This window comes from Vespula vulgaris, chromosome 18, assembly GCF_905475345.1.
Source record: "Vespula vulgaris chromosome 18, iyVesVulg1.1, whole genome shotgun sequence".
Taxonomy (NCBI): Eukaryota; Metazoa; Arthropoda; class Insecta; order Hymenoptera; family Vespidae; genus Vespula; species Vespula vulgaris.
Genome location: NC_066603.1, coordinates 3,000,396 through 3,022,086, shown reverse-complemented (window position 1 = coordinate 3,022,086; position 21,691 = coordinate 3,000,396). Strand labels below are relative to the sequence as shown.

Here is a 21,691-nt window from a genome sequence, read left to right as displayed (position 1 = left end):
TCTTCTTCTAGTTTTCAATATTTTATATATATATATATATACATATATATATATATATATATATATATATATATATATATATCTTTACGGTACAAGGCAAACGATGTAAAGTATCGAATATATATTTCAATTGGTTGGTCAATGATACGTTCGTGAAATCCTTGAACCAATCAGAACGCCCTTTCTGCTGTAATTCATTTGAATCGGTGATTGGCTGAAAGCTTAGCTGCATGTCACTTGCGATCATTCTTCCCGTTGGGAGAAAGAGAGAGAGAGAGAGAGTACGCACCCATGTTTTCCAAGTGATGTGCATACACGAATCTCTCACGGTGAAAACCGCGCGGCTCATCAACACGGAAAGAAAAAGAGAATAGTTTCTTGAAAAATAATTATTACCAATGTCGATATGATTGAATCATCCAACGACATAGTGCGCAATGTTTTATTCGTGAACGTGAATAAGGGATAGAAAAAAAATCCGTGTTGGAGAAAGAATAGAAGAGTAGAGAAGTATTAGAAGAAGTAGAAGAAGAAGAGAGAGGGAAAGGAAAGAGAGAGATCGCTATAATTTGGCCGCACATCGGCTGCTGCCTTCACCGCCGCATGCGTAATAATTACTTCTTATTCTCAAACTCGATCGAAACATATTATCCGACCGAAGAGCACTCTTTGGGCTCTAGAGGAAAGAGGAGATGCTGTAATGGCTGCCGTTTCATGAAATGAAGGTACCCAGCCAGTTTTGTGGTTCCACGATGGAGGAGAACTCCAGTTCTGCGTCGCAAAATCACAACGGTCAATTATCTGGTAGTGCTAACGTTTCGCTCACTAATAACAAGCATCAAGGCAATGACAATGGCAGCAATGGTGATGCCAAGGATCAGAGACCACAATACTCCATGCCTGGTATTCTGCATTTCATTCAGCACGAATGGGCTCGTTTTGAACTCGAAAGATCACAATGGGAACTTGACAGAGCTGAGTTTCAGGTGAACGTTTCTTGATTTATTTCAATAAGAAATTGTCATTCTCATAATACTTACTATACTATTACGATCTTAGTATCACTTCACATGTCATATGACAGGACATAAAGAAGTATAGTACACAAAGATCCGCTATAGTATTATTCTTTTCGAGTTTTTTATAATTTTTATATTTTTTTTATTTTCTTGGAAAGTGAAACTTTTTAACAAATTTTTTTCCAATATTTTTGTTATCTATTTAGAGAAAGAAAAATGTTTCTAATGATGTACAAATCCTAAACTGAAATAATATTTATCAATATTTCTAGAATTTATGTTTTTAATTTTCATTTATTCTCATATGAATTGCACGTGAGACTCATAAACTTGGGTTTAATGAGATATTAGAAAGATTAAGAAAAACTTTAATGAGTAGAGATAAAGGAAGATAGAAACAGAGGAGGATAGAGAGATAGAGAGAGAGAGAGAGAGAGAGAGAGACAGAGACAGAGACAGAGACAGAGACAGAGACAGGAAGGGATATATAGAAAAGAAATAATAGGGGGCTGGAAAGGGAGTAAGAGTCTTTGAAGCTATAAAAGTTTATATCAAAGCAGTATAAAAATAACTATAAAAAGTTACTTGATAGATAAGAACATAATTAATACACTAGTGTTATTGTTGATTACTTCAGATGAAACAAAAGATATTATGTATTTCATCAACAATTTGTTTATTTAATTAATATTTTTCTTATAGGCTAGGATAGCTTTTTTACAAGGTGAAAGAAAAGGACAAGAAAATTTGAAAAATGACCTAGTAAGGAGAATAAAAATGTTGGAATATGCACTAAAGCAGGAACGGTAAGTTAGTCAAATTAAACCATATTAAATACAAGACTTTTTAAAATCTATCTTTTTATACAAGTTTTGATAATATTTTGCATATGGATACTTTTGTTTATTTTACTAATGTAAAATAATGTTATATATCTAGAGCAAGGTATCACAAATTAAAATATGGAACTGACTTGGTCATCCAAGGAGATGTTAAGCCACCTTTATATGAAGAGGGTAGTACTTGCACTAGTACAGAAGGAGGTGGTGGTGGTGGTGGAGATGGAGAAGCACCATTTACGTCTGTTAGCAACATTAGCTGGAAACAGGGTCGTCAATTACTAAGGCAGTAAGTATAATTTTCTACATTAAGAAATATATGAACATCAAACAAAACAAATGTTATAGTCTTTATATGATAGCATAGTACAATGTTGGCTAAATATTATAAATCAATTGTATTACAGATATTTACAAGAAATTGGCTACACTGACACAATAATAGATGTAAGATCAAACAGAGTGCGATCTCTTCTTGGTTTAAATAATAACACGGACTCTGATGATATGAACACACCAGCTTTAAATGGAAATGAGTCATCTGTTAAAGCAAAAAATAATACGCGAAGAACTCCAGGAAAAAAGGTAGAGGTAAATAGCATTATATGTGTTAACTCACACTGTTGTCCTAAATTATTATTCCATCAGGTATCATTGTACGTCAAGTTAATATTTACTACAATATATTCTTAAAATAAAAGTTTTTGTTAGATGCGTTCTTCTACACAAACTTTTCTTTAAATGCTGGCAAGTTTACAGACATTTATTTTTACAAGTCTTGCAGTTAATATTAAACATAATTGATTTCTTCTTCAAAATTACAGCAACAGCCTTCTTCGATAGCAGAAGCAATGATATTAGACACAGAAGCAGCTGTTATGGCAAGTTTCGAGTTCTTGCCACAAACAGACATGGACATGGAAGAAGGAGAAGGAGATGTAGAAGATGAAATGTATGACACAAATATAGAATCTAAGTCAAATAAGGTAATATCAAATTATTATTATTATTATTATTATTATCATTATCATTATTATTTTATTTTTGTAAAAGATTATAAATTAGTATTATATAAAATTTTGTGCATTTTCAGGCATCATTTGTTATAACAGAAGACGTAGATGCTGAAGCAGAAGAAGTATTAAATCAACTAAATCTACTCACCCAAACTGAAGAATCGCCACCACCAGGCTGGAGTTAGTACTATTAAAATTCATTATATTTTTTTTTTTTTTATCATAAACGAAAAAGGGTGATTTTAATTTATTTTTCTTATTTTATTCTATATGTATATATATATATATGTATATATATATATATAGACGCATTACCCAGAGGTTTACAAACAGATCCAAGGCGTCCCACTGAAGAAGGTGATTCTACATTGGAATTGGGAGAATTAGAGCAATTGTGTGTAAACAATGAAGCAGAAGTATCATACGATGTAAGTTGTAATATTTAGATCACTTGTATTTTCACATGAACTTTTGAAATTGTTACATTTATTGCATAAGTAAGATATTTGAATTATCAAAAGTTATAGAGGAAGGACTCATATGTAAGTTCACATATTTTAATGTGATCAATTAGATTATGTAATAATAGAATAATTTCATTAGTTATGTTTCTATTAAAATCTTTTTTAAATGCAGATGGTAACAACTACAAAAGAAACGTATCGAAAGACATGGAATGCAAAGTATACATTGCGCTCTCACTTTGATGCTGTTAGAGCACTCGTCTTCCATCCTACAGATCCTGTCCTTATAACCGCAAGCGACGACCATACATTAAAGCTGTGGAATCTACACAAAACTGTACCAGCCAAAAAGTATGTCAAATATATATTAACAAAATCATAATATAAATAAACTGTAAATATATTCTTAAAAGAATATTACATAATGATAATTTTTCTATTATTTGTAGGTCAGCTTCACTAGACGTAGAGCCATTATATACCTTCAGATCCCATACAGGTCCTGTTCTTTGTTTAGCTATGGATAGCACTGGAAGTCGTTGCTACAGTGGTGGTTTAGATGGTATGATTCATTGTTGGACACTTCCATCTGCAAATATAGATCCATATGATTCGTATGATCCAAGTGTCCTTAGCCAAACTTTAACTGGGCACACTGATGCCATCTGGGGCTTAAGTATGTATCAGCCTCGTTCACAGTTGTTATCTATCAGTGCTGATGGAACAGTGAAACTTTGGAGTCCTCAAAGCAAAGTACCACTTCTTAACACTTATACCTCTGAACAAGGTCCGTAATTCCATGTTAATAATATACATATATATGTACACATACATATTTTATTTTTCTAGATGGTTTTAATGTATTTATGATTTTAATTATTTATAGATGGAATACCAACATCTGTTGATTTTATACGGGACGAACCGCACAAATTAGTCGTGGCATATGAAGGAGCTTGCGTGTTATTTGATTCTGAGACTGATGCTGTTATAGCTCGATTAGAAGCTAATGAAACAAAAGGTGTAAATCGTGTTGTGGCTCATCCAACTTTGCCACTAGTTGTAGCAGCACATGAAGATCGACATATTCGATTTTATGATCATCGTTCTGCAACTCTTGCTCATGCTATGGTTGCACATCTAGATGCAGTCACTAGTCTTGCTGTGGATCCTCATGGTCTTTATTTACTTTCAGGAAGTAAGTTTCTAACGTCCATTGTTTTCTAATATAAATACATGATAATATTTTTGGATACGTGAATATTATTATTATTATTATTTTTTCTTTTTTTAGGTCATGACTGCAGTATAAGATTGTGGAACATGGATAATAAGACTTGTGTTCAAGAAATAACGGCGCATCGGAAGAAATTCGATGAAAGTATTTTAGATGTTGCGTTCCACCCATCAAGACCATTTATCGCAAGTGCAGGAGCTGATGCTCTTGCTAAAGTATTTGTTTGAAGTGTAAATCAAGATATACATTTCTACTACTGAGCAATTTTTGTACTCATTCTTTTAGATAGTTTTGCTCGTATGTATTACACGTTCAATTTTGTTGTAGCATTTATCACTTTACCATTGAAACACCTGTTTAAAAAAAAAAAAAGAAAAAAAGAAAAAACTGGAGTCAAAACGTAGGCTGTCGTGTTATAAAATAAATTCAACATGTCACCACCTTTTATCAAAAACAATAATTTTACATATACATGCTGCTTATTGATACGATTTTCAGTAAGTAGATAATACAACAATTTGGGTTAGTGGAAAGGGGTCTATCTGTAGAATATTAGTTGATATAGTCCTGATAATTAGAGGATAAAAGCCCCTTACCCAAAATCCAGGAAGCACACTGCCGCGGTAGCGTAATATTTATCCCTATGTTAACTATTTATTACCGATATCACAGTTACTGTTGCACAGGTACTGGAGATTAATATAATAATTGATGATGAAGCTGTTCTTATAAAAATGCAGCAACATTAGTCTCCCGTTACATATTTTTCGTGCTACCTTACATATTCAATTTATTAAGGTCGGCATATGTTAACAACTACAGAAACAATAATAATAATAAAAAATAATATTAATAATAATAGTAATAATAATATTAATACTGATAATAATAATAATAATAATAATAATAATAATAATAATAATAATAATAATAATAGAAATACTTTTAAGATAACTATAATATGATAGATATAATATTAATAACAATAAATTATAATTGTGTGTTTCTCTGTAATATATTGTATTTAAAAATAGACCTCTGTGTAACGTATTATAATTAACATTTTTTATTGAAATTTTTCATTCCGTCATTTTATCATTTGCAATCCTTACAAATAAATTATGTACCTCCCGAGTTGCATGCAATAAACGAAATGAAGAATTAATTGTACGAAGCGTATTCAGATACTTTTATATATTATTCAATTACACTGGTAGATTAAGTAATATTGACAAGTTTGTAGAATTGTTAGATTAAAAATTGTACCTCAAATATTTAATTAGATATAGATACTTTTAAATATTATATGAGAAATTAACAGAATTTCTTTGCGATATATTGTATTTAAACGTACGCAAATAATAGGAATTAAAATTGTAAAGTAGAAAAATATTTTACTTTAACTTCTGTTATATTTTTATGATCGAAGAATAATTAAGATATTCGAACGTTACTTTCTCTCACATACATTTTAGATTATATTATATAATGATTAAAAGTAAATGTAATAAATATTACAGTTACAAAAATAGAATAGAACATTTAATCTAATATTAATAGAATTAAAGTTCTCTTGGATAAAAATAATAGTTGTTCCTACTTTTTATTATTTTTATCGTTTTTTTACATCATCCTTTTATAAATTTTATATAATTTTTATAATATAACATTAACTCTTTTTAAAATAATATTAATTATGATTATAATAATTTCTTTATGTCATCAAGACATTTATTAGCTTCTACTAGAGATTCTTCATCCTCTTTATTTTTAGCTATTCTTTGACCTTCGTAACAAGCTTTCTTTGCATTAAGATATAAACCTTTTTTTAAATAAACATTCCCTAAATTAATATGAACTGAAGCTATATGAATCATATCTGGCAAAGATCTTCCTAGAAGAATTATATTAATATTATATTCCTTTAATTAAAATAAGTAAATCTACACATGTTTATATATTCAATAATTTACCTATTTCTGTAGCAGTAGTTAAATATTCAATTGCTTTATCATATTCTTCCATCTTGTAACTTACAGTGCCTAAATAATTAAGTAGATTCACTGTTTGCTCGTGTTCTCTACCATTTACTTTAACACATATGTTATAAGATTGTTCAAAGTATTTAAAAGCATCTGTATATCTTGCTTGAGAAAAAAGCATTTGTGCATACCAATCATAAGTCATAGCCAATAATATTAATACATTTTCATCTTTAGGATTATTATCTACATAAATTTGTACATTTTCCAAACAGTATTTATAACCAGTCTCCGCTTTTCTGTAAAAATTTTTTATTTGTTTTGTAATAAAATTAAATATTTTTCAAATGTTAGTTAAATTAAAAGAACATGCTTACTCCATATCTCCTGTTTGCTCATATATATTTGCTAATTTTAAACTAATATGTATGACTTTCAAATCATTTTCTGTTACGCCATTGGATAATAATCTTTCTAAAACCAACAAAAATAAAGTTTCTGCTTTTTTTAATTGTTTAGTCTCAAATGCAAGATTAGCCATCAAATCATAAATGTAAGTAATAGCATTCTGATTCTGTAAAGCCTGAGCTTGTCTCAAAGCAACATGTAACATCTGTTCTGCTTTTTTAAATTCGTTTCTCTATAAGGAAAATGAAAATATTATTAAAACTATAATATGTTACACATACCAATAGATTATTTTATTATATTTAACCTGTATTGATAATATTGATCGTTTAATTGTTATAATAAGTTCTGAAATTTCTTCTCCATCTTCTTCTTTAAAATTAAAAAAACCAAATAGACTACTTAAAAGAAAATAGTAACAAGTTGTATTATCATTTTTATTATTGTTATTATAACTTCTATTGCTTGATTCATATAAATATTGAAATTTGAAGTTATTGACAGAAAGACCATAAGAAACTATCGGTATATTAGTTTTTAAATTATTATTTAATTTTATATGCCTTCCCACCAGGCGTGACACATTAAGCATCATTCGTCTATAATATATTGCCATTGTAACATTGATACACAAATTCATTTATAAAAGATCTATTTACACTTTAAAAGTAATTTTGGTTTACCATAATCAGTAACACCTAGCTTTATTATTATTCAATAATCAGCCATATAAATATTAGTATGATATCGAAACCCGTAAATCATTAGTATTAATAAATCAATGTCATTAACAAATTCCATGACTTTTTGTAATTAGTGAATTATGTAATCATATTATTTATATTATTCTTTTATAACTGTGTCTTTAATGTACTTCATGAAACATTTATAATATGGCAAATTATATATATCAAGGAATCACCGACTTGAAATTAAAGATGTATATTATACTTATCAGTTATAATACAGAACATTGTAATCAACAGGCATTGCACATGCGTGTATGAATGTATTTACTCTCACGGTATTGGTTTATCTGGACATAATTTATTTCATTTTGGACAAATGAAATTTTCTTGTTCTAATAATATAATATATCGATAAATAAATTTTGTTAATAAATTATAAAAATAAGTACGTATACAACCGTTAAGCAAATATATATTTAGAAATTAATACATTTTATTAGTTTATTATTTCTACTTATTTTATATGCGTATTCTATAAAAAATTTGTTATCTTTTTATCATTTCACTATAAAATAAATGATAATCGATTAAAAATAATCAACTATTGTCAAATATTACATTCCAATTCATATTTATAAGAATAGATAATTTTTAGGTTATACAAAGAAATATGCAAATTAATTTATATTTCGATCTAAAAATTGTTTTTATGAATCACGCAATCACACAAGATAAACAAGATTATGTGATTTTAATTCAGTACAGTACATAATATTTACATCGTTCTTATCAAAAGACAAATTTTTTATCTACATAGATTTCTTTTTTATCAAAACAATAATGATAATAAATCGTTATTAATATATGTGTGTGTTGTTATCATATTCTTATTAATAGACTCAAAATTGTATAATAATCAATTAACCAATAAAAAAGAATTTTATCTTAAATCGATTACATCATTATCGTATCGGATTAATCCATTCAAGATTTTTTCTAAAGAAAGATTAATCTGAAGAATGTAAAAACCGTTGCAATAATTTAAAAACTTTTCCCTGTCACTATATTTTCAAATAAATAAAAAATGATGCAAAAATAAGAATATAAAGCTAAACGAAAGAATGATTAAAAAAATAAAAGGATAGATATTATAAGAATACTGTCGGAAAGAAGTAATTTCGTATGCAGTACAATTGATAGTCGTTGCCTAGTTTGATGGGAGAATAATTGTATAGAGGAGAGAGAGTGAATAAGAGAAACAGAGAGGGAAAAAAGAGAGGGAGTGGGAAAGAGAGATGTGCATATCATTGGAAACAGGACTGTAAAGGGATGGAGTGGGGAGGGTGGAGTCGTATGCTTACGTATTGTGTCCTTTATTTATTCCCCTCCCTAGCCTCACCTCATCTTCCATGTCATATACCTTGATGTCGTACATTACGTACTTTTTCACCTCGCGGTCATGAGACAGGTTGTATCGCAGCAGGTACGTTTCGAAAAATAATTCTGTAACTTACGATTGTAATATTATTCGAAGAAAAATCAAGTGTAAAATTAATGTTACCAAGGATTTGTATAGGAATAAAAAAAAAAAAATGTAGAAATTTCTATATAGGCAAACACAAGTGTCGAGAAGTGCACAAATTTTCTTTCATTTCGGCTCATATTTTATTTCTATTATTCGAATGTCAATAATATGTATATACATATATGCTTAATATATCATCAGAAATAATTTATTTTATAATTGAGAAATGGTCATCGTGGTCGTTAATTTTTTTTAAATGTTCTTATATGAACATATGTCGATTTGTATCATCTTAGAATTAGTGCTTTTATCTTCGTGAATGTTCGTTATTTTTTCCAAGTATTTTACAATTATTTTATCTGTCCATTTTCTTTTTTTTTTCTTTTTTTTTTTTTTAATATATAATAAGGACGAATATGTTTTAACAGTTAAGTATATTAAGACTTGTTTTATTCTTTAGCGTTTATCATCCAGTCACGCGTTATTGCGTAGTAAAATGATTTTTCGATAAAACGTACGTTATTTGATGACTTTTTTATACCTACTAATTATTACCTTATTTGCGTTAAGATTTCTCAAGTTGACGTTGAAACATGAGAATTATGTTTTTATACAATTGTCAATTATTTATCAAAACTTTTATGATATTATCGTATTCTTTAATTGTTTACTTACAGATTAGAAGAAGAGTCTTATATTGTCAAAAACCTGGGAAATATACAAATAATTCTAAAAAAAAAATAAATAAAAAGTTGGATGATACAAGTATTATTTTAATTAAATCCAATTACTTTTATAATAAACATGAATTCCCAAGATACAACTGATCATATATCGGAAGCCAGTCCTTCTGACATAACTTCCAAAACAAAAAACTGGGTCCAATTTGAAGAGGAGATAGAACCAAGCGAAACAGTGTCTAAAGATGAATCAAAATATGTAAATAAAGTGCAAAAAAATACTCCAGCAGTGATAAAGCCAGAATCTGTTACAATAAATGTTGATAAGATTGGAAAAACAGTTGAAAATTTAGAAGTGATAAATAAAACAAATAATGAATATAGTGGTGCTGTGATAGCAACAGAATCCGTCCAAATTAATTTAGATAGATCAGGATTAAGTCGATCCATTGTCTCTGAGAGTACAGATCTTAATGTTCCGTCCGATATTAAAACTACAGATCCAAAAAGTGCTTCTTTAAAAACAGTGGATTTACGAGATGTATCTAATGGCAGGAATAATCCTAGTAATGTTATAAGTACGCCCATTGGAAACATTAGACAAGGATTTGCAAATGGTGATACTATTGTTACGCTTTTACCAGTTAATACCAGATGGCCTTGGATAACTCCAGCTAGATTTAGACCAGAATTAGTTCCAGAAGAATTAATGGCACAAGGATTAACGGTAAATATTATTATAATTTCTTTTTTAAATTACTGTTATATGATAAAAATATTGAAAAACAAATTGATATACATGTATACATATATACTGCAGCTTACTGTTGAGGACTATGTGCATATAATGGAATTGCTTGTAAATGATGTACGTTTCAATATGTATAATGTATGCTATAAAAGAATACTTGTCCTTTGGATATTTACTGCATTTGTCGTATTGCTTGGTTTGCTCTTTTCTGGAGTAACTGGCCTTACATTGTTTGGGCTTGGCGTCATGTGGCTAGTCCTGAATGCAGCTGCAATATTCTTTTGCATGTTTATTAAAATAAAATTGAATCATAATCTGGAAAAATGTATGGCACAAGTTAATAAGCATTTATTACGACATAAGATATTACTTGGATTGGATGACAGAGGAAAAATATCCTGCCATAAAGTTAATCTCTGTTTCATATATTTTGATACTACAGACTGCATAGTAAGTGTCTTTTATTATTCTTATAAGTAACAACTGTTATAGACATATTTGTATATATTTGCTAGCAGTAATACAGAAATAATTTTATTAGAAAAAACTCCAAGAGGTGATCGAACGTGAAGAATGTGAAGGAAGAACAATTAGAAGTAACGAAAATGATACACAGCGCAAAAGAGAGTTACAGCAACGAATGGATATTGATGATAGTGATATTGTAATACAAGGAAGTACAACAACTCGAATTTCCCGGAAACAGGTAAATTACACATTTTCTCATTTTATAAATACTTTTAAATTAAAAAATAATTGTTAAATTGTTATAGTCAAAATATAAATTTGATGCATTAATTTCTTCACACACAAATATTAATTTAATAATTTTCGATATTATATATGTAGTACTATAAATTAAAATAAAATACTAGGGTAAAAGTGAACAAGTATTATGCCGTTACGTGCAACGTTGGGCAAAGGATTACTTACGTCGACGTCTGGATTGGACGGTCGATGAAGATGGGAATCCTTCTTCCCCACGTCATATTGCATCTGCTTTGTGTCCATGTCAATATGTTGAAGAATGGTTGCGTAACAAGCCACGTATACAGGGCAGAGATTTTTGTCCTAGATGGAGTAGTTTTTTAAGAGATAGGGGCATATGAGAATAATAAACTTATGCACATGTACTTATGTACAATAGTTATTATAAGAATTTATGAAGTTATAAAGTTAAATATACGGTAGAATGTGTATATGTATATATATATATATGTGTGTGCGTGTACACATATACATATATATTTACCTAATATTACAAAGACATTTTTTTTTTATATTACAAGTAAGAGTTTCATTAAGGTATTCTTTATTCTGAATTATATTTTACTTTATCATAGATTTTTTGTGAAATCTACATTTTGTTTTTATTTAATGCTTCATTTGCACTGACCAATATCAAAATAATAACTCTTATGACCTCTGTGTACATGTGCAGTAAAAGTAGTACTATAATATTATAAAACAGATATTATATAGGTAGTTTATTCTTAAGTAATTTTTTTGGTATTTAAATCATTCTTAAATATTGAGTTTTATGTCTTGTAGACAATTATAGCAGTTAGGATTTTATATTTTTTACAAACATAACAGTTCTACTATTTCTATATGCAAAATGAAAAAATATTGTCATAAAAAGTAATTGTACTTATACAATTACATTTGAATATCCTGTTAGTATACAAACAATGAACAATGCAATTTGTGTTACCTTAAAACAATCCATAACTAATTAATAGCATAACATTCTAATATATATTTTGGTAATGGGAGTAAATTTTTAATTAAGAAAACGTTTAAATTGAATAAAAGTTAATATAATTATTATGATATAACTTCCAAGATTATAAATTGAAAAGAAAATAAGTACTTAATAAACAAAACGGTATGAATATTCTGTATAATTTTACATAGTACTTATATAATACATAAGTATACTAACTCTTTTAACAAATTAAATTATTAATATAAATTTTATTCTATAAAAATTATCAATTAATTAATCAAATAAGAATTTTTTCATCATTATTATTATCGTTTTTTCTTCTTTTTCTTTTCAGAAAAAAAAATGTTTTGAAATATTTAACTTATAAAATAGCGAATGAATACTTATTTTTCATTTTATATTTTCATATTGCAATATGAAAATTAATTTATATTAAATGGCATTTTTTTCCTCCTATATTGTTTTAGATTTTATATAAAAAAAATTGTTATTGTTGTCATGTTTGAAAAAAAAAAACTTTTAGGATATAAACTGAAGATTATTATGTCAATAAATCAAATGCCGATCTGAATACTGAATGATGATAGTATGTGTTGGCAGGAACGGGCGGAGTTGCTGTTGCTGAGGTATGCTTCTCGATGGGCACGTCACTTTGTGCGTCGCAGACTTGATTTGGTTATAGACTCACAGGATCGTAATAGAAGCATCGCAGGCCTTTCTGTACCACCACGTCACTGCGTCTCCGCCCGTTGCCCTTGTCAATTCATTGAGGATCATCTAAAATACAAACCTAGAGGCAAGTTAACGTTATCAAGGTTTTTTTTTTTACCAGACTTTAACTTTAGGTAATCACAATAGATTATAAACATGTCATAGTGCACCTGAAAAAAACTACTTAAAGCTATATTTTATCAAGTGCATTAAAATGATCTTTCAAAAAGTTATTTCTCTATCAGTTATAATGCAATTTATATTACTTTTGCTATATATTTTTCTTATTAATAATAATAAGATATATCATATTACATGATAAACTTATCATTATAGAATAATATAGTATGATATATAATTGCCATTTATTATCAATAATCATTAAGGATTATATATTTGAATTCTTAATGGCTATAATGTGTTCAATAACACATAAAGCAAAATATATTAAAAATTAAAATATTTTTATATCATTTACTTACATGAAAGATCAATATTCTAAAGTATTATTTAGATCTACATTTTTTTTAATTTTGTTGTTTATATGAAAAAAAAATTGTCTTAATTTTTGTAACTATTAAATTCTTTTCCTGTTATTTATTGAACAAAAATATGTTTTATTTACTTATTGATAATCTACTTGCTGTTGTTTCTTACTGCAGATATATATGTATTTATTACATATAATTTGTCTGATAAACATATTAACAAAAATTGTAAGCCATTATAGTATTTGCCATATTAATATATTGATTAAGTATATGTTAACTCATATTTTAATGTCTATTATGATATTAACATATTGATCATTCAATGATGGTAAATATCTAAGAAATTACAAGAATTTTATATAAAAAGATATTTCACATTTTGTCTAAGACTGATTTTTATGCTGAATTTTAATTTGATTTTACTTTATTATTTTTAAATATATATATAATAGTATTCATTCGCTATTTTTATTTAAAAAGAATTGTTTTATTTTAGTTTATTTTAATATATATTTTTAATTATTCTTTGTTACAATATTGAAATCAAAAAGTTTAATTGATTTAGAATTTCATAAATATACGAGCACATCATTTACGTTAAAATTGAATTATTTAACGAAAAATAAAATAGAATATTGTAATATATAATATCTATAAAAAATTTACATATGGTTAAGTAAACTCATGTTCTTTTTAAGGGAGAATCATACCCCAATCATTCCCGAATAGTTTAAGAACATTAAATTTTATCTATATTGATATGAACTATGATAATAGTAGATTAAAATCATAAAGTTTACTTAAGTACATTTCAATATGTATACAAAGATTAAAATTGATGTTTATTATTTCCGTCCTAAAAGTGAGAATTATTGATTGGTATAAGATCATGATTATAAATATGAAAAAATCTATAAAACAGTTGTAGGTAATATCTACATTGAACTTCATAAAATTGAATTTTAAACAGTAATTTTTATACAATAGAATATATATATATATAAATCATTTTTACACATTGTTATAAAAATTGTTATTTGTATCTGTGCGTGCGTGCGACTTTCGTATGTACGTACGATGAGCATTGCAACTGAGTCAAGCTACACATATGTTACCATCAGGCATGGATAGAAGAAAGATGCATATTTTTTTATATTTCTTTTATTTTTACGTTTTTCTACATCTCTAAAAATATATAGCATATATATAGTTTGTTCTATTGCATAATTCATTGTATCTTTACATACATACGATGCTCACAGTTGGATAATTGATTTTTATTATTAATTATGATGGCACAACGTAACATGAATGTCTCTCTTCAAGAATAAATCATTTGTTTAAATCATGAAGAAATATATATACTTATATATATATTTTTTTCTGAGGTCCAAGTACTTAAAATTGAAAACACATATACATATGTGGGTATGTATTTTCAACTATGCCATACATAAGAAAGCACAAGAAATAAAGATTTTATTACATAAGAGTAAAATATCATTTCCTAATTCGAAACGTTATACATTTATAACATTTTGCGTGCGCGTGTTTTATACTTGAAAAATATACGCGTGTGTATTTCTTCTTCTATGCTATTGTATTCTTATATAGAAAAAAATATATTATTATATTGAATGTTTAAACAAGTGCTAAATTTCATTTTTAACACAGCCTATATCTTTTAAATGACTAATATTTATCTATGCTATTTTATTGCTCTTTAAGCATGTTATATTTATTTTCGCTTATTAAATTAATTTTTCTAAACAAAAAAACAATCCTGTCATGTAATTAACATATAATTAATTAATGCATGCAGCTGGACAAAAGGTGCTGGAACTTCCTGTTATATCTCGCCATTGAATCAAAACTTTATAAAAACTATTAAATGTATGATATTACGTAAGTATTGTATATATATTTTATGTGCTAATCACTTGTATATATACTACATGCAAAATTATCAGTTACATTAAACAATTTTTACTAATGGTTTATGTTACAACTTCATGAATGTTTTTAATTTTCTTTTTTAGGTTTAAAATAAATAAAGCAAATCTTAACAGATCTTTTCATAATTCTATTAATATTAATTAGTTAACAATTAACAGTCTATTAATTTTTAATTCATTTGGACGTTTAATATGATTTTAATTTACTTACATGATATTGTATATAGTGTGTACTAAACTAATACAAGATATGCATGACTTTTTCAGGATATCCACCTGGTTTCACATGGTGTGCTTATCTCAATGATCCTATGGTTCGATTTGATGTATTACCAACTCACTGATTTCTTTGTCACTTTTTTTGCTAATTATTCCATTTTTATAAATGCATTTTAATTGATATACCTAAGTAAGGTATAAGCACCAAAAAGAATTATCATGATATTTAATAAGAATTTAAAAACGTTTATAAAATAAATATATAAAAAGATTTAGTAAAAAAATAATAAGAAGAATATTGATCAAAAGCACTTTAAAGTACATTTTCATATTTCAATATAGGAAAATGATAGAACTATTAGCAGTTTATAATACCACAAGGATACATATTGCAGTGTTGCACTTAATAACCAATTATTGCAAAAGATACATCTATAAAACACAATGAAAATAATTATTTAAAAAAAATTCTAAAAGTATATAAAACAGTATATAAATATTTATTATACATAGAATAACAGAAAAACAAAAATTCCAAAATAAAATGTTATCTAATACAATCAATGGCTCTATAAAAACTGTTTACTATGATAAAGAATAGTATAAAGTAAATTTTATAGTTTATAACTATTTGAAGCAAATACAAATAATATTAAAATTTTTTATGAAATACTACGTATCAATGTCGTTTACACATATTAAAAGAATAAATAGTGCCTTATTTACAATAATCGCACAATATTTAGCAGCGATATATATTTACATTTATATGTAGAATTATAAAATACACAATATTTTACACATCTTATTCATAAGTCAGTTTCTTTACAATTCATAGTTATAATGTTTATAACTATATTATGTTGTAAAAGGTTTTACTTTTCTGTATACAATAAATCACGGCTTATATAATTTGATGCTTCAATGAAAATAATTATTAATTAAATAATTAGTTTACATTTCACATAGATCATAAAACATAGTTGTAATCTATAAATTACATTATTAATAGAGAACATATATCATGTTATAAGAGCAGCTTGTGCCTGTTTTCTGATGCTATCTGCAAGTGTTCTTATTTCTTCATTATCTGTTTGTAATTGTTCCTGTTCTCTCTTTAAAATTGTTCCTAATTGTTTTAATTGTTCTTTAACATTCAAGTAAATTTTTACGTTTTTGTAAATGTCCTCGGAATTATTGTGATTAGTCGAAATATATAAGTTTTCTGCTTGGATTTTATCTGGAATTATTTTTATCTCAACATTTATTAAACTCAAAAACAGAAACATACTTCCAAAGATTATTTATATTGTTTCAGTAATTTGGCCAATTTTTATTTAATAATACCTTCGTTTACTACTTTAAATGCAACATCATCCGCTGATGCCTTGGAAAGATCTTCTAACATATGTTCAGGATTCGGAAAATTAGGTCTAGGTGGTAAATTATGTTTCTTATTTCCAAACATATTGATTTTGCATTAAATATCACGTTAATAAATTCAATTTAAAAGAAAATATAGATAAAAGCGTAAACACTGTAAGAATTTAAGGAATTTTAACCTAACCTTTCATGACAAATTATATAAACATTAAGTCTCTTCACTGCTGCTAGGTGCGCTAGTTACAATTTTTTCTTCTTTACCATATAAGCAAAGAAACATCTTTGAATTTTGAGATATCTGAAATATCATTTCATAAAAAGAAAACTTATTGCAAGGAAATGTCAACAAATATTAATGATTATCCATCATGCATTAAAATTGTAAGTAGTTATTACATATTTATTATTAAATATTGATAATTCAATAGGAATGTTAAACTAATTTTGAAGAAGTTACTGTATTATATGTAATGTATTCAAAATTTTGATCTATTTCAGCCAAATACAAAACAAGATCATAAAACTATACAACAATATCAAACGAAAGAAAGTTTACCATTAGCTGTACAACAAAAGAAAATAACACGTGTAAACAATGCATTGTTGTCATTGGCAAATCAAATATTTGGAGAAGAAAAGTGGAGTTATTCTATTACTAATCAAACATTAGGTATTTATTGGGATAATATATCAACAATTCTTGTTTTCAATGAAATATATTAAATAGAACAAGATTGAAAAATTTGTTCTATATAATTTTCAGATTTTGTTGACTCTGCCTGGGGTATTTATATTGTTGGATGTTATACATTAATAAAAATACAATTACATTCAGGAATTTTTCATGAAGATATGGGATATAGTATTAAGGAAGGATCAGTGAAAGGTGAAGCTATACATTGTGCTAGACTTGTAAGTAAAAATATATGTACATATGTAAATATAATATATTTCATACTGCTTGTATTATATTTTTAGGCTTCTTACAATGATGCATTAATCAAAGTTTTATGTAGTTTTGGTGGTAAAATAAAGATAGAAACTGAGCAACTTGCAAAGGAACTTTCTAATTCTCTTACTCTTTCTAAAAACAAATTGTCTCCTCCAGTAAGCCATGATATAAATGAAACAAAAGAAAAAGAAGGTAATCAATTATTTACTTACCTTTTGAAAAACTTTTATTTTAGGAAAATATATTGTATTGAATCAAATTTATTTAGAAACAGTAGTCGAAAATACAAATAATCCATTGTGCCAAATACCAGAAGTTTCCAAATCAAACATCAATAACATATCTTCAAATAATGATGAAAGTTGTATGAAAAATCAGTTAACTTCAAAACCAAATATTGTTGCAGATCAAGAAGATATGAACAATAAGAAATGTAAGAATAAAGATAAAATAAATGATATTACTTCCCTCATATAACATTAATAATATAATAAACAATAGATTTCTTTTTCATATATAATGTAATTATTATAGTATCTATAGAAGAAATAATGCGTCAAGAGAGAAAGAGAAAACAAATGGAAAAACAAATGGAATATAGAAGACTTATGAAAGAAAAAGAATTAAAAGGAAAGTAATAATTAACAAAAAGGATAACATTAAATTTAGAATACAGCTGGATCTCATCATTTTTTTTCTTTCATCTCCAAAGGTAATGAATAGAACTTCATCTAAAAATAAGCTTAATACAAAACTAAACCTTATATATATTAAGTACAATCATATTAAAAAAATATTGTACCTATTAAATATTGTTAAGTATTGTACTATAAAAAATGTCTTGATTTATATGATGATTTAAAAGTATCATAATTTCACTAAAACTCATTGGTAAGTTAGGATAATAGAATACATAATGTACAATTTGATACATTAGATTTTTTATAAAATTAAATTTATAGAATCGGTATTATTGCTAATAAATCATAAATTTCATGATCACACAATTTTATGTCACGTTAAATATAACGTTTTCGTTAACTTATGGATTATTACAAAATATATAATAATAATAATAATAAAGAAATGTATTATTAAAAAGGCCACATTATGTAAAATATATCTCTATTCATATTCTGTTATAAGTACCATCATATATACTCCAAATAGAAGTGCAATAATTTCTTTAACGGATTGCCAAAACTTAGTATCAATTAATAATTCTGGTATCACAGAGACAGTAGCAATATAGATAAATCCTCCAGCTGTGAATGGAAGAATCCACATTGTTGCGAGATCTCCTAAAATGTAAATATTAATATCACAAATGATGCATCACATGAATGTGGATTATTTTCTTTGAGAGCAGGGTTTGATAATTTACCCATTCCTTCTACTAATAAGGACACATAAGTCCCTAACAAAGCACCTACTGCAGTAGTCAACTGTAGCAACATAGCCTGCAATGGAAGTTTTTATATATATGTACATACATAAGAAATAGTTTTCATGTATGCATACCTTTTTTTTACTACAACCACTTTGAACCAAAATAGCAAAGTCACCTATTTCATGAGGTACTTCATGTAATAAAATAGTAAATGTTGTTACATAGCCAATAGTGTTTCCTGCTAAATAACTGGCCCCTATAGCTAGGCCATCAGTAAAATTATGCAAAAAGTCTGCAACTAAATTGAGGTAGCCTGCAATTTTTATATCATTCATAGGTTCTAAATCCTTTTCAACAGATGTAGATTTATTATTAACAAGCGACTTGTCTTTAGTCTTCTTTGTCGTAGAAACAGCTTTTTTCTTATCAGATTCTTTTTCAGTGACATTGAGAGTATGAGAATGTCCATGATCACCTTTTATCATACGTACAGCTTTCTCAACAATTAAAAATACAATAATGCCTAATAAAACGCATAAACCGACAGACATATCATGTTTATGATCAGATTCCTCATGTTCGTGATCATGAGAATGATTATGAGAATGAGAATGCGAAGATTCATGTGAATGAGGAACTAATGCATGAGGAATAAGATGAAGGAAAGCATCACCCAGCAGACCGCCTGATGCAAAACTCAAAAGTATTTTTAATAATGGTTCGCGTTCCTTAGTATTGTCTAATGGTACAAAAAGTAATATAAAAAAAGGAGCTATAGAAATGAGCAAAGTAGAACCCATAGCTTTTAACGTTATATTATTATGTTCATCAGTAGGAAGAGATGATTTTTGATGATGATATTGATCATCCTGCTGTCCATGCGTATGCACATGATCCTGCTTGGACTGATGTTTATGGTGATCATGTTTCACAGAGTGCTGATTTTGCAAATATTCTTCATTGGCTTCTTTAGAATATATAAAACTGGGTGATTCATCTTTTCCACGTGTTTGGCATATAGCCGGTAAATTTAAAAACACAAGTAATAGAAACACGGCAGTTAATATTCTATAAATCCACTTTTTTCTTTCCGATTGTTGTCGCCGGTTATCAATCGTCGCCATCATCGTTATGCCAACTCAGCTCGATTTCTACAAAATGCAATTTATCTGGTTTTACAATGAGATTTAATTTTAACATTCGTACACGCGGATACTTATAACATTCATATTCTTTCTTTAACGTGGCGTCATCAAATAGAAATTGACATAAGGAAACGTAATAGCAACCAAGTAGCAAAACAAAGTGTTGAAAACGAAGTAGAAGAAGCAGAAAAAAAGCCCAGCAAATATATTTTTATCATGACTTATTCCATCAGATTTTGCTCTCCCTTTTTTCTATATCGTTATACTTTTTTTATGTTATAATTAACGAATTCTATTTATCTCACAATCTTGTAGAAATCAAAGTTCATTTCAAGCTGAAATATTAAGCTTCATTCGCACATTCGTTCAATTTCGAACTTGATTTGCGACTTAATCGATACATAATGTGTGTATGTGTGTGTGTGTGTATATATATATATATGATACTCGATCAGCAATGTAGCAAACAGTAAAACTTTTAACTAATAATGTATGTCGTTCTTAACCTATATTTTAATGATATCAATAATCATTTAAAAATTTTACTCATAGTATAGAATAAAGAGAATATTAATTAAAATAAACTGAGAAAATACATGTACGTATTTCCATACTATGTAAAAAACTTTTAAATGATCATTAATATCATAAAAATGTAGGTTAAGAATGACATATAACTCAAAGTTTTACTGTTAGCCAGACTGCTGATTGAGTTAATTGTTGATTAAAGTTAATCGAACTTAATCAAAGAAGTCTTTAATATTCTAAAAATGTATAAATAAAAAGAACATTCGGAAAACATCTGAACGCTTAAGAAAGAAGAATAAGTTTCAAGAAATACATAAATATTGAAAAGGATATATATATATACCTTTTGTTATAATTGAAAATGATCTTCGTCTGCGATTGGCTAAATACGTTACTTCTCAGACAAATGCGTATAACTCTACAGATAAAGTAGAAATCGTTGTGACTTTCATAAAACTTCAAAACTGTGAACCGTCTGAAAATAATAGATCACTATTTGTAAGTGTATAGAATCTACATAGAAGTAATTTAATTCGTAGAAGCTAATCAGAAATAAAAAGGTCACGATTAGTGATGAC

The 21,691-nt window shown here is 27.2% G+C and overlaps 6 protein-coding genes across 15 annotated transcripts; 3 read left to right on the top strand and 3 right to left on the bottom strand.

Moving 5' to 3' along the window:
* Positions 1–262: 262 nt before the first annotated feature.
* Positions 263–5,625, top strand: LOC127070461 (striatin-4). 2 transcript variants are annotated; one of them, XM_051008477.1, is made up of 11 exons: positions 263–986; positions 1,722–1,825; positions 1,959–2,147; positions 2,266–2,443; positions 2,683–2,844; positions 2,952–3,054; positions 3,181–3,302; positions 3,511–3,689; positions 3,788–4,125; positions 4,225–4,536; positions 4,633–5,625. In XM_051008477.1, the coding sequence occupies exons 1-11, from the start codon at positions 720–722 to the stop codon at positions 4,800–4,802; spliced, it is 2,124 nt and encodes a 707-aa protein (XP_050864434.1). In that variant the 5' UTR covers positions 263–719; the 3' UTR covers positions 4,803–5,625. The 2 variants fall into 2 exon arrangements, with proteins under 2 accessions (XP_050864434.1, XP_050864433.1); XM_051008476.1 differs by having other exon boundaries at positions 2,266–2,449.
* LOC127070466 (tetratricopeptide repeat protein 19 homolog, mitochondrial) lies at positions 4,987–7,966 on the bottom strand. Of its 4 annotated transcripts, XM_051008487.1 has the most exons (5): positions 7,649–7,963; positions 7,273–7,564; positions 6,935–7,197; positions 6,549–6,856; positions 4,987–6,469 (listed from the first exon to the last, which is right to left on the bottom strand). In XM_051008487.1, exons 2-5 carry the CDS (start codon positions 7,558–7,560, stop codon positions 6,276–6,278), a joined length of 1,053 nt encoding a protein of 350 aa, XP_050864444.1. In that variant the 5' UTR covers positions 7,561–7,564; positions 7,649–7,963; the 3' UTR covers positions 4,987–6,275. The 4 variants fall into 4 exon arrangements, with proteins under 4 accessions (XP_050864444.1, XP_050864443.1, XP_050864448.1 ...); XM_051008486.1 differs by having other exon boundaries at positions 7,273–7,963; XM_051008491.1 differs by lacking the exon at positions 7,273–7,564 and having other exon boundaries at positions 7,649–7,961.
* A 1,004-nt stretch (positions 7,967–8,970) lies between these two features.
* Positions 8,971–16,449, top strand: LOC127070463 (transmembrane protein 268). 3 transcript variants are annotated; one of them, XM_051008481.1, is made up of 7 exons: positions 8,976–9,137; positions 9,857–10,586; positions 10,680–11,060; positions 11,152–11,316; positions 12,940–13,135; positions 15,364–15,446; positions 15,764–16,449. In XM_051008481.1, the coding sequence occupies exons 2-6, from the start codon at positions 9,984–9,986 to the stop codon at positions 15,405–15,407; spliced, it is 1,389 nt and encodes a 462-aa protein (XP_050864438.1). In that variant the 5' UTR covers positions 8,976–9,137; positions 9,857–9,983; the 3' UTR covers positions 15,408–15,446; positions 15,764–16,449. The 3 variants fall into 3 exon arrangements, with proteins under 3 accessions (XP_050864439.1, XP_050864437.1, XP_050864438.1); XM_051008480.1 differs by lacking the exon at positions 15,364–15,446 and having other exon boundaries at positions 8,975–9,137; positions 15,764–16,448; XM_051008482.1 differs by lacking the exons at positions 15,364–15,446; positions 15,764–16,449 and having other exon boundaries at positions 8,971–9,137; positions 11,486–13,149.
* Positions 16,450–16,573: 124 nt separating this feature from the next.
* On the bottom strand, positions 16,574–17,319 carry LOC127070473 (uncharacterized). Its single transcript, XM_051008501.1, has 2 exons — positions 17,063–17,319; positions 16,574–16,955 (listed from the first exon to the last, which is right to left on the bottom strand). The coding sequence occupies exons 1-2, from the start codon at positions 17,181–17,183 to the stop codon at positions 16,738–16,740; spliced, it is 339 nt and encodes a 112-aa protein (XP_050864458.1). The 5' UTR covers positions 17,184–17,319; the 3' UTR covers positions 16,574–16,737.
* On the top strand, positions 17,308–18,927 carry LOC127070467 (DNA repair protein RAD52 homolog). 3 transcript variants are annotated; one of them, XM_051008494.1, is made up of 6 exons: positions 17,308–17,479; positions 17,597–17,768; positions 17,862–18,010; positions 18,077–18,242; positions 18,457–18,483; positions 18,585–18,927. In XM_051008494.1, exons 1-6 carry the CDS (start codon positions 17,438–17,440, stop codon positions 18,686–18,688), a joined length of 660 nt encoding a protein of 219 aa, XP_050864451.1. In that variant the 5' UTR covers positions 17,308–17,437; the 3' UTR covers positions 18,689–18,927. The 3 variants fall into 3 exon arrangements, with proteins under 3 accessions (XP_050864451.1, XP_050864450.1, XP_050864449.1); XM_051008493.1 differs by having other exon boundaries at positions 18,325–18,483; positions 18,585–18,925; XM_051008492.1 differs by having other exon boundaries at positions 18,319–18,483; positions 18,585–18,924.
* A 231-nt stretch (positions 18,928–19,158) lies between these two features.
* On the bottom strand, positions 19,159–21,599 carry LOC127070464 (protein catecholamines up). Of its 2 annotated transcripts, none has more exons than XM_051008483.1 (4): positions 21,457–21,599; positions 19,572–20,591; positions 19,435–19,510; positions 19,159–19,351 (listed from the first exon to the last, which is right to left on the bottom strand). In XM_051008483.1, the coding sequence occupies exons 2-4, from the start codon at positions 20,565–20,567 to the stop codon at positions 19,176–19,178; spliced, it is 1,248 nt and encodes a 415-aa protein (XP_050864440.1). In that variant the 5' UTR covers positions 20,568–20,591; positions 21,457–21,599; the 3' UTR covers positions 19,159–19,175. The 2 variants fall into 2 exon arrangements, with proteins under 2 accessions (XP_050864440.1, XP_050864441.1); XM_051008484.1 differs by lacking the exon at positions 21,457–21,599 and adding an exon at positions 20,891–20,998.
* Between the last annotated feature and the right edge of the window lie 92 nt (positions 21,600–21,691).